Source organism: Arctopsyche grandis, chromosome 2, assembly GCF_051622035.1.
Source record: "Arctopsyche grandis isolate Sample6627 chromosome 2, ASM5162203v2, whole genome shotgun sequence".
Classification (NCBI taxonomy): Eukaryota; Metazoa; Arthropoda; class Insecta; order Trichoptera; family Hydropsychidae; genus Arctopsyche; species Arctopsyche grandis.
Genome location: NC_135356.1, coordinates 23,523,901 through 23,536,465, shown reverse-complemented (window position 1 = coordinate 23,536,465; position 12,565 = coordinate 23,523,901). Strand labels below are relative to the sequence as shown.

Sequence of the window (12,565 nt, the reverse complement as noted above, 5' to 3'; positions counted from 1 at the left end):
CATTTCAACCCTTTGCTTATTATTACACATTTCATATGACTCGTTTTGCCTTTTTAATATACTATTATATATTATACATGTATATATATATATATATATATATATTTTTTTTTTTTTTTCACCACCACATGTGGTGGTGAAAAATACCGAAAATTTTGAAATTGGGGATGAAAGAAACAAAGAATCAGTTCACGGTCAGTTTTCGCCCTGTTAACACGCTGCGTAAATTAACTGGAAAAGACTTCGATAATGGTTTGATGTAGTTTATTGAAATGTAAAATTTGCACGTGGTGGTTCAGCGGAGCGTACGGAACACAAGTTGTCCGAACGCCGTCTGCTCGAACTCTGTCGACCGTCGCGTATTTCCGCTTGGGCCGACACTAATGCCAACTCGTCAATAATGCCAATCGACAATCAGTTAATAAGACTGTTTGCCACACGTCATTACAAAAGTCGGAACATAGTCCCACATAGGAAAACTGTTGAACAATACAGTTATTCTACAGAGTTACAGCATTACTGACGAGTCGTTTACAATAAATCATAGCTCTTAAAATAATTAAATAGAGGGTGAATAATGAAACCTTTGCCTCATCCAGTGTGAGGATAAAATCAATTTATTGGTTCAGTAATATTTCAACTTATAGGTATACCTCTGGTGAATGTTGTTTCTATTTACATTAAAGTTTTTGAAATCTCCTTTGAAGCTGTGAATAAGCATTACAAGATAAGTTTACTTTAAAGAAGAGAGAGTGGACTGTATATGGTTTAAAACTTAAGCATTCCTCATCTTGATGTTAACTTAGACAATACAATGTTGACACTGTTACAGTTGTCACGACAGATCAGCTATTACCGATCAATTAAACTTGATTAATGAGTGTAATGCTCCTAAGTTAACTTGATTTCATCAACAAGTAGCATAAACATTGCTAAATTAAAAGTAAATTGGAAAGTCATTCATTCATTCCTACAAGCAGGAAATGAAGGCGAACTATGATTATAGATGTCTCTACGTTAAACATCGAAATGTTCAGTATTATAATATTTACTTATTCTATGATTCACATAAATACTATAAACAGTAAGAGTTAACTTATGTTTTCATAACAAGAAACATAAGACCTGCGGATGACTCCCGGCAGGTTATAATTAAGTAGACATGAAATAATTTAAGATGCTCCATTAAGTGTGGCTTGGAGACTAACATTAACAAATCATGAATCTAATTTTAACTGTCAAATTTGAACAGTTTATTTTAAACTCGGATATAATCCTTCCGAGTGATGACATGAGACAAGTCTTATATTATAAAGACAAAATGATTAGATTAAATTCGGAGATATATACTGCCGAATGTTAAAATGAAAATAGCTTAAATTATACACACGACACAATTAAAGTGAATTACGGAGTACTACTATTAACATTGAATGATTTAAACTCATGATTACATCTAATAAGTAATATGAGTTGGGGGTAATGTCTTCGGGTTAAACTAAGCTACCGAAGTTGACGGAATTGAAGCTGCTGTTTCTCCTCCCTCTTGCTGATCTTCCTTCCTGTCAAGTGGTCCTTGTGGTAGAATCGGCAATGGCGCCACTAGATGACTGGACCGACGAAACTCTCCGCTGGCAGTAAAGACGTCGACGACTCGAACTCTGCCATCTGGTCCGGGATACAATTTAGTGACTCGACCCAAGACCCATCGGGTTGGCAGCATGTGTTCCTCCTTTAACAGGACCATTTGACCCACACTCAGATTGTTGCTCGAGTCCTTCTTCCATTTGTGTCGTAACTGCAAAGAATGTAAATATTCCGCCGACCAACGTTTCCAAAATGCTGCTGTGGTCAATTGTATCTGAAGCAGATTGGCATGGACATTAGTGTTATATTTAACCTCCATTGGAAGAGCGAGTAAGGATCTGCCAATTAAGAAATGTCCAGGTGTGAGGGGTAAAAGGTCTAGTGGATCCGAAGACAAGGGACTAAGAGGACGGGAATTCATGCAAGCTTCTATTTGAGTCAATACCGTACAAAATGATTCGAAATTTAAGGTGGTGGCCTTTAACACCTTGTTTAAATGAATCTTCATGGATTTAACCGCTGCTTCCCACAGCCCTCCCATGTGAGGCGCCCTTGGCGGGTTAAACTTCCAACGAATCCCTTCGGAGGCTACATACCGTAGTAGCTTCTCCTCATGAGGACGTTCGTAAATTAATTTTACTAAATTAACGAGTTCACGACTTGCACCGACAAAATTAGTAGCATTGTCGGAATATATCGTATTGGGCCTGCCACGTCTGGCTACGAATCTTCTTAAACAATTTAAGAAATTTGAACTCGTTAAGTCTCCGACAAGTTCCAAGTGAACTGCCTTACTGGAAAAACACACAAAGACACAAACGTAACCCTTAATTATCTTAGAATTCTTATTGCAACCACTCTTCACAGGAAAAGGTCCTGCGAAATCTATCCCCACATGACTGAAAGGAAAATTCGCAGTGGTACGTTCAAGCGGGAGTAATCCCATTAATCTATTGTGTGACAGTGGTTTATTTCTGAAACAAATGACACATGAACGCACCACTCCTTTGACAGTATTATGTCCGGCCAATGGCCAATAGGTCTGCCGCAATAACGACAGTAAGGCTTGAGTACCCAAGTGAATATATTTCAAGTGCGCATCTCGGACAATCATGTGTGTAAGTTTATGCTTATTTGACAAGATAATGGGTGACGTTGATAGAGTTGTTCCCAGAGGAAGTCTACTTCCAACACAAATTAAATTCTCGTGGAATAGAGGGGACAATTTAGCTAATTTACTGCTACTGGGAATTGGATGTCCCTTGCTCAGCAAACGATATTCCAATGGAAATGATTCCATTTGCGATAACCTTATCAAATTATTTAAAGCATCTTTTAATTCTAAAGCGGACGGTTCGTTATTTTCTTTAACGTTTAATTGTTTATTCCTTAGTGGCCGACGAACATATGATAAAACTCGAAGGAGTCTTGGAAGATGAGAATATTTATCTATCCAATTATTTTCCCTCACAAGGGTAGCGTTAGTGACTACCCTTCTCTCTGGAAGATCTATTGTGATCTCAGGAGGTCTTCGAGGCCATCGTGATTCGTCTAATTTCAACCAACTAGGGCCGTCCCACCATAACGAATTATGATTTAATTCTGATGGTTGAGTCCCTCGAGAAATTAAATCTGCTGGATTGTCTGTAGAGGAGACATGGTACCACTCAATGGGTTGAGATATTGATTGGATTTCGGCCACTCGATTGGCAACGAAGGTGGTCCATTTACATGACTCTCCTCTAATCCAATGCAATGCGACGGTTGAATCCGTCCAATAATATTTTTCATTAATATGAATTGTTAATTGGTCTATTGTTGACTTCATTAACTTTGATAATAACATAGCGGAGCACAGCTCTAAACGCGGAATAGTTACAAAACTGAGCGGAGCGACTCTCGAACGAGAACACACAAGATGACATTTGGAATTTCCCAATTGATCAGTACATTTTACATAAATACAAGCACCATAAGCTTTCTCGGATGCGTCACAAAATCCGTGTGCCTGTATATTAATGGCATTATTTAGTATTATCAATCTAGGAATTTTATAAAGTTTCATGACTGTATTGGATAATTGGCAATCTTTCCATTTTTTGAAGATTGTCTGAGGAATGAATTCATCCCAACCAATGGTTTGTTGCCAGACAGATTGCATTAATATCTTATAATTAATTAACAATGGAGATAATAGTCCTAATGGGTCGAAGATCTGACTAATTACTGATAAAAAGTTTCTTTTTGTTATATTTTCAGTCTCGACTTCGGTTTGAACCTTAAATACAAAAACGTCTTCCCGCGGTTTCCAAAATAAACCTAAAGTTTTGTGTGATTCGTTAGAGAAGTTAAAATCTGAACAATCGTCAGCTTTAACATCCGTGATTATATCGGAGTTGTTCGATGTCCATTTGCTTAAGGGCATACCGGCTGATAATAATATGTGGAAAAGACTTCGATAATGGTTTGATGTAGTTTATTGAAATGTAAAATTTGCACGTGGTGGGCCAGCGGAGCGTACGGAACACAAGCTGTCCGTACGCCGTCTACTCGATGACTCTGTCGACCGTCGCGTATTTCCGCTTGGGCCGACACTAATGCCAACTCGTCAATAATGCCAATCGACAATCAGTTAATAAGACTGTTTGCCACACGTCATTACAAAAGTCGGAACATAGTCCCACATAGGAAAACTGTTGAACAATACAGTTATTCTACAGAGTTACAGCATTACTGACGAGTCGTTTACAATAAATCATAGTTCTTCAAATAATTAAATAGAGGGTGAATAATGAAACCTTTGCCTCATCCAGTGTGAGGATAAAATCAATTTATTGGTTCAGTAATATTTCAACTTATAGATATACCTCTGGTGAATGTTGTTTCTATTTACATTAAAATTTTTGAAATCTCCTTTGAAGCTGTGAATAAGCATTACAAGATAAGTTTACTTTAAAGAAGAGAGAGTGGACTGTATATGGTTTAAAACTTAAGCATTCCTCATCTTGATGTTAACTTAGACAATACAATGTTGACACTATTACAGTAGTCAATACAGATCAGCTATTACCGATCAACTTAACTTGATTAGTGAGTGTAATGCTCCTAAGTTAACTTGATTTCATCAATAAGTAACACAAACATTGCTAAATTAAAAGTAAATTGGAAATTCATTCATTCATTCCTACAAGCAGGAAATGAAAGTGAACTATGATTATAGATGTCTCTACGTTAAACATTGAAATGTTCAGTATTATAATATTTACTTATTCTATGATTCACATAAATACTATAAACAGTAAGAGTTAACTTATTTTTTTATAACAAGAAACATAAGACCTGCGGATGACTCCCGGCAAGTTATAATTAAGTAGACATGAAATAATTTAAGATGCTCCATTAAGTGTGGCTTGGAGACTAACATTAACAAATCATGAATCTAATTTTAACTGTCAAATTTGAACAGTTTATTTTAAATTTTTAAATTTAAATTTTTATTTTAAACTCGGATATAATCCTTCCGAGTGATGACATGAGACAAGTCTTATATTATAAAGACAAAATGATTAGATTAAATTCGGAGATATATACTGCCGAATGTTAAAATGAAAATAGCTTAAATTATACACACAACACAATTAAAGTGAATTACGGAGTACTACTATTAACATTGAATGATTTAAACTCATGATTACATCTAATAAATAATATGAGTTAGGGGTAGTGTCTTCGGGTTAAACTAAGCTACCGAAGTTGACGGAATTGAAGCTGCTGTTTCTCCTCCCTCTTGCTGATCTTCCTTCCTGTCAAGTGGTCCTTGTGGTAGAATCGGCAATGGCGCTACTAGATGACTGGACCGACGAAACTCTCCGCTGGCAGTAAAGACGTCGACGACTCGAACTCTGCCATCTGGTCCGGGATACAATTTAGTGACTCGACCCAAGACCCATCGGGTTGGCAGCATGTGTTCCTCCTTTAACAGGACCATTTGACCCACACTCCGATTGTTGCTCGAGTCCTTCTTCCATTTGTGTCGTAACTGCAAAGAATGTAAATATTCCGCCGACCAACGTTTCCAAAATGCTGCTGTGGTCAATTGTATCTGAAGCAGATTGGCATGGACATTAGTGTTATATTTAACCTCCATTGGAAGAGCGAGTAAGGATCTGCCAATTAAGAAATGTCCAGGTGTGAGGGGTAAAAGGTCTAGTGGATCCGAAGACAAGGGACTAAGAGGACGGGAATTCATGCAAGCTTCTATTTGAGTCAATACCGTACAAAATGATTCGAAATTTAAGGTGGTGGCCTTTAACACCTTGTTTAAATGAATCTTCATGGATTTAACCGCTGCTTCCCACAGCCCTCCCATGTGAGGCGCCCTTGGCGGGTTAAACTTCCAACGAATCCCTTCGGAGGCTACATACCGTAGTAGCTTCTCCTCATGAGGACGTTCGTAAATTAATTTTACTAAATTAACGAGTTCACGACTTGCACCGACAAAATTAGTAGCATTGTCGGAATATATCGTATTGGGCCTGCCACGTCTGGCTACGAATCTTCTTAAACAATTTAAGAAATTTGAACTCGTTAAGTCTCCGACAAGTTCCAAGTGAACTGCCTTACTGGAAAAACACACAAAGACACAAACGTAACCCTTAATTATCTTAGAATTCTTATTGCAACCACTCTTCACAGGAAAAGGTCCTGCGAAGTCTATCCCCACATGACTGAAAGGAAAATTCGCAGTGGTACGTTCAAGCGGGAGTAATCCCATTAATCTATTGTGTGACAGTGGTTTATTTCTGAAACAAATGACACATGAACGCACCACTCCTTTGACAGTATTATGTCCGGCCAATGGCCAATAGGTCTGCCGCAATAACGACAGTAAGGCTTGAGTACCCAAGTGAATATATTTCAAGTGCGCATCTCGGACAATCATGTGTGTAAGTTTATGCTTATTTGACAAGATAATGGGTGACGTTGATAGAGTTGTTCCCAGAGGAAGTCTACTTCCAACACAAATTAAATTCTCGTGGAATAGAGGGGACAATTTAGCTAATTTACTGCTACTGGGAATTGGATGTCCCTTGCTCAGCAAACGATATTCCAATGGAAATGATTCCATTTGCGATAACCTAATCAAATTATTTAAAGCATCATTTAATTCTAAAGCGGACGGTTCGTTATTTTCTTTAACGTTTAATTGTTTATTCCTTAGTGGCCGACGAACATATGATAAAACTCGAAGGAGTCTTGGAAGATGAGAATATTTATCTATCCAATTATTTTCCCTCACAAGGGTAGCGTTAGTGACTACCCTTCTCTCTGGAAGATCTATTGTGATCTCAGGAGGTCTTCGAGGCCATCGTGATTCGTCTAATTTCAACCAACTAGGGCCGTCCCACCATAACGAATTATGATTTAATTCTGATGGTTGAGTCCCTCGAGAAATTAAATCTGCTGGATTGTCTGTAGAGGAGACATGGTACCACTCAATGGGTTGAGATATTGATTGGATTTCGGCCACTCGATTGGCAACGAAGGTGGTCCATTTACATGATTCTCCTCTAATCCAATGCAATGCGACGGTTGAATCCGTCCAATAATATTTTTCATTAATATGAATTGTTAATTGGTCTATTGTTGACTTCATTAACTTTGATAATAACATAGCGGAGCACAGCTCTAAACGCGGAATAGTTACAAAACTGAGCGGAGCGACTCTCGAACGAGAACACACAAGATGACATTTGGAATTTCCCAATTGATCAGTACATTTTACATAAATACAAGCACCATAAGCTTTCTCGGATGCGTCACAAAATCCGTGTGCCTGTATATTAATGACATTATTTAGTATTATCAATCTAGGAATTTTATAAAGTTTCATGACTGTATTGGATAATTGACAATCTTTCCATTTTTTGAAGATTGTCTGAGGAATGAATTCATCCCAACCAATGGTTTGTTGCCAGACAGATTGCATTAATATCTTATAATTAATTAACAATGGAGATAATAGTCCTAATGGGTCGAAGATCTGACTAATTACTGATAAAAAGTTTCTTTTTGTTATATTTTCAGTCTCGACTTCGGTTTGAACCTTAAATACAAAAACGTCTTCCCGCGGTTTCCAAAATAAACCTAAAGTTTTGTGTGATTCGTTAGAGAAGTTAAAATCTGAACAATCGTCAGCTTTAACATCCGTGATTATATCGGAGTTGTTCGATGTCCATTTGCTTAAGGGCATACCGGCTGATAATAATATGGTTTCCAGTTGAACCTTTAATAATTTACCAGCTTCAATAGTATTAGTTCCCGTGAGCAAATCATCAACATAAAAATCACGTTCGATCACTTTACTAGCGATGGGATATTTGTTTCTATTCTCCTCTGCTAACTGATTTAGACATCTAGTAGCTAAAAATGGGGCTGAAGCAGTTCCGAATGTTACTGTATTAAGCTTGTAATGCTTGAATTTACTCTGGGGATCTGTTCGCCAAATGATTCGTTGTACATTTTTATTTTTCTCTGCTATTTGAATCTGTCGGTACATCTGCTTAATATCCGCAGTAATCACGTATTTATGGAGTCGAAAGTTGAGTAGTAAACTTAACAAATCTGATTGGACATTAGGTCCCACCATCAAAATATTATTTAGTGAGATATTAGACGTTGTCTTTGCGGACGCATCAAAAACTACACGATATTTAGTGGTAAGGCTAGACTCCTTAACCACGACGTGATGAGGTAAATAACAATGAACCTCATGTGCCTCCGGAGGTTCACACTCTGACATATGTCCTAAATTTATGTACTCTTCTAAAACTTTATTGTATTCCATTTTTAAATTATTATTGGCTAAAAAACGTCTTTCCAAAGTTTTGTGTCTTTTCTCCGCAATGTGCAATGAACTTCCTAATACTACCGGGGAATTTTTATATGGTAAAGCTACACAAAATCTACCGTTTTTATCTCGTGATGTGTGTGCTTGGAAATGTTCCTCACATCTTTTCTCCTCAAGAGATTGATGTTTTACCATAGGAACCTGGTCGATCATCCAAAAGTTTTGAATGTGACTGTCTAATTGACTTAAGCCTATGTGGCTCTTCCCTGGAGCATTATTTACTTCGGGATATGGACCAACTATTGTCCATCCGAATTCGGTATCCTTTAAGATAGGCATACCTTTTCCTAACTGGATGGTTCCTGCTTTCATAGCATGAACGCAAATCTCGGCGCCGAGCAATAAATCGATTGGCGTCGGTTTATTCCAAAGGGGATCTGATAACTTGATTCCCGCTGGTATTGAAATTAACTGTTGATCCAGTTTCACAGTTGGAATTTCGCCAGTAATTTCTGGTAATACCAAACACAACACTTTGGTTGAGTAATTAGTGGTTGAAGACCTTATGGTCACCTTGGTGATGTGACGAATGCTACTTTCTTGATTAGCGATACCTACAATTTTTTGAGAGATTTTCTCTAATTTGAAGTTATTCTTCTTAGCGAAAGATGTGGTAACATAGTTGACTTGTGAGCCGGAATCTAATAATGTGCGACCCTTAACGACCGTTCCATTGGACGTTATAATGTCTACTTGTACCGTCGGTAAAATTATCTCCCTTTGAGAGAAATGAGTAGAATGAGCATTAATTGACTTCCTTCCCGTATTATTGGAACTAAATGTATCGTCCTGATGCAACAAAGTGTGATGGTTTTGTTTGCACCTTAAGCAATTATAGTTAGACTTGCAATTTGTTATCTTATGCGATGAATTTAAACATTTAAAACACATGTTATTAGATTTAACGAATTCATTTCTTTCCATACTGGATTTTGCTTTGAATTTATCACATTTGCCTATGAAATGATTATTTCGACAGAATGCGCATGCGTTTACCTTACTTGATGGGTTTTTGTTCGCGACATGAGTTCTCATGATTCTTTGACGACTATGAGGGAATTCCTTCACCGTAGTTACAGATGCAGTAGATTGTAATACATTACATCTATTCTGCAAGAATGTCTCTAAACTTTCATATGGTGGCATTTCTCTGCTAACCAGCGATATTTCCCAGTCTCTTACTATATTAAAAGGTAATTTCCTTATAACTAAACATGTTACCCATGGATCTAAAATTTCTCTCGCGTAACCCAACGATTCAATGTTTTTAATACACACTGTTACCTGATTCAATAGATTTCTCAATTCGATATGTGATTCTCTTGTGATTAATTTTAAGTCACAAAGTGAATTAATCCTAGTTTTGAGATTAAGTCTTGGTAAATTATATTGCTTGTCTAAAATACTCCAAGCTATTTCGTAATTGTCTGAGCTAATATCTAAACCTGATACAGCTGCCAAAGCGGGACCGATTAAGGATTGATGCAAATATTGCAATTTCGTGACATTCGAATATTCCGTTTTGTTTCCTATTATATTCTTAAAAGCTTGTTGAAACGATTGCCATTCAGATGGATCTCCCTGAAATGTGGGAATGGTTAACGTCGGTAACTTATCTCTAGCAAATTTAATTGTTGCTTGCTCTACCTTCAGTTTACAATCTTGAATGGATTGTCTCTCTAATGCTGCTTTAAGATTTTGAATTGTCATTGTGATTATGTAGAACTCTTCGTCTATTTGATCCGCCTGCTCTATATCTGTGATGTTGTCTAAATACTCATAATGGAGTTTTTGGAGATAGTCGTATGCTTTTTCAATAAATTGATACTGTCCTTCATTTATTTCGGAGATTCTGTCTATTTTCTCCTGTAGTCTTTTAAACGCGCCCGAATACCTTAATTCTATTGACGTCATTGTAACTTCTACTTTATTTTCTTTCGCTAATGTTTTTATCGATTGAGTCTGACTTCGAGTCTGATGTATTCTAGAGCTTGACCTGTCTCTAATAGGTTCTACGTCCCTAGTTGGATTTCGACCTTTATGCGACTGGGAAGTCGAAGCTTCTATTTCCTCGTTTTCAGCACTTGACATTTGTTTCAGAAAGTTGCACTATTTCGTCTCATAAATACAGTTATTCTCTACTATAGCTGTCAATTGAACTATTCGTAGAGATAAGGTAATAATATTCAATGATTCACCGTGAATCTTAATATTCTACTTTAACTATTATCACCAGAATCTATCCAACATATTTTGGTAGAAATAACAACCCTAAATTGGTGGGTGCTTGATTTAAACCACTTTGGGGCTACAAGTCTTGTGATTTAATTTAAATCACCACTGTTTCATCACACATTATGAAACAAAGAGATCTACCGATGTATGAATATGCCGGTATGTACTTGATTTAATCCACTTTGGGGCTACAAGTGTAATTCCACATTTATCGTGGAAGGGGGGGGGGGGGAGGGTGTTTCTACACACATTAAGAAACAAAGATCTACCGATATGCATATACCGGTATGTACTTGGTTTAAGCCACTTTGGGGCTACAAGTATAATTCCACATTTATCGTGGAAGGGGGGGGGGGGGAGGGTGTTTCTACACACATTAAGAAACAAAGATCTACCGATATGCATATACCGGTATGTACTTGGTTTAAGCCACTTTGGGGCTACAAGTATAATTCCACATTTATTGTGGAGGGGGGAGGGGGGAGAAAGTTTCTACACACATTAAGAAACAAAGAGATCTGCCGGTATATTAATATACCGGTATGTACTTGGTTTAAGCCACTTTGGGGCTACAAGTATAATTCCCCACGTGCTTTGCTAATTTTACACTACATCTGATTTTACACTTTTAATACGAAATTCGATGCGACCGATGAAACATTCCTTCGTAGCGCGATATTATTTTATACAATCGCGTTAATTAATTGTTATACTTTAAAACATATTTTAAAAACTGACCTACCCACATGATTGCCTTTTGAACAGATTGCCTGAGATTGAATACATTCACTTACTTGAATATCCTTTACGATGTTTATGTGATCGTTCCGATAATTTTGGATTACCTCTGTGTCCCATGCGTCTTTGTAGGTTATGTTTTTATTTATATATTTTCTGCGTCAATCACGCGGTCATGTACCTCTGTACGTCAATCAATATATTGCTGAAATAGAAGCAAACATGTTATTAGTATTGGAAAGGTATGGATAGTAACAAAGGAACGATACCGATTTCTTAATTGACATCCATTTTTTCTCGACCACGTTTTTTCCTATTGGTTTGTCCGTTTGGTGTTGTGGCCTAGGTTACTGGTGTCCGGTTCGAAGTGACCATCATGGAAAAGACTTCGATAATGGTTTGATGTAGTTTATTGAAATGTAAAATTTGCACGTGGTGGGCCAGCGGAGCGTACGGAACACAAGCTGTCCGTACGCCGTCTACTCGATGACTCTGTCGACCGTCGCGTATTTCCGCTTGGGCCGACACTAATGCCAACTCGTCAATAATGCCAATCGACAATCAGTTAATAAGACTGTTTGCCACACGTCATTACAAAAGTCGGAACAATATGGTTTCCAGTTGAACCTTTAATAATTTACCAGCTTCAATAGTATTAGTTCCCGTGAGCAAATCATCAACATAAAAATCACGTTCGATCACTTTACTAGCGATGGGATATTTGTTTCTATTCTCCTCTGCTAACTGATTTAGACATCTAGTAGCTAAAAATGGGGCTGAAGCAGTTCCGAATGTTACTGTATTAAGCTTGTAATGCTTGAATTTACTCTGGGGATCTGTTCGCCAAATGATTCGTTGTACATTTTTATTTTTCTCTGCTATTTGAATCTGTCGGTACATCTGCTTAATATCCGCAGTAATCACGTATTTATGGAGTCGAAAGTTGAGTAGTAAACTTAACAAATCTGATTGGACATTAGGTCCCACCATCAAAATATTATTTAGTGAGATATTAGACGTTGTCTTTGCGGACGCATCAAAAACTACACGATATTTAGTGGTAAGGCTAGACTCCTTAACCACGACGTGATGAGG

At 37.4% G+C, this 12,565-nt stretch overlaps 1 protein-coding gene across 2 annotated transcripts; it reads right to left on the bottom strand.

Annotated features, from left to right (window-relative positions):
- Positions 1–232: 232 nt before the first annotated feature.
- Positions 233–11,964, bottom strand: LOC143922514 (uncharacterized). 2 transcript variants are annotated; one of them, XM_077445774.1, is made up of 2 exons: positions 11,527–11,964; positions 233–1,861 (listed from the first exon to the last, which is right to left on the bottom strand). In XM_077445774.1, the coding sequence occupies exons 1-2, from the start codon at positions 11,588–11,590 to the stop codon at positions 1,686–1,688; spliced, it is 240 nt and encodes a 79-aa protein (XP_077301900.1). In that variant the 5' UTR covers positions 11,591–11,964; the 3' UTR covers positions 233–1,685. The 2 variants fall into 2 exon arrangements, with proteins under 2 accessions (XP_077301900.1, XP_077301899.1); XM_077445773.1 differs by having other exon boundaries at positions 239–2,561.
- Positions 11,965–12,565: the final 601 nt, after the last annotated feature.

Excerpts from the sequence above, each read along its gene's own strand:
- LOC143922514 (XM_077445773.1), bottom strand. The coding sequence starts at position 2,533 with ATGGGATTACTCCCGCTTGAACGTACCACTGCGAATTTTCCTTTCAGT.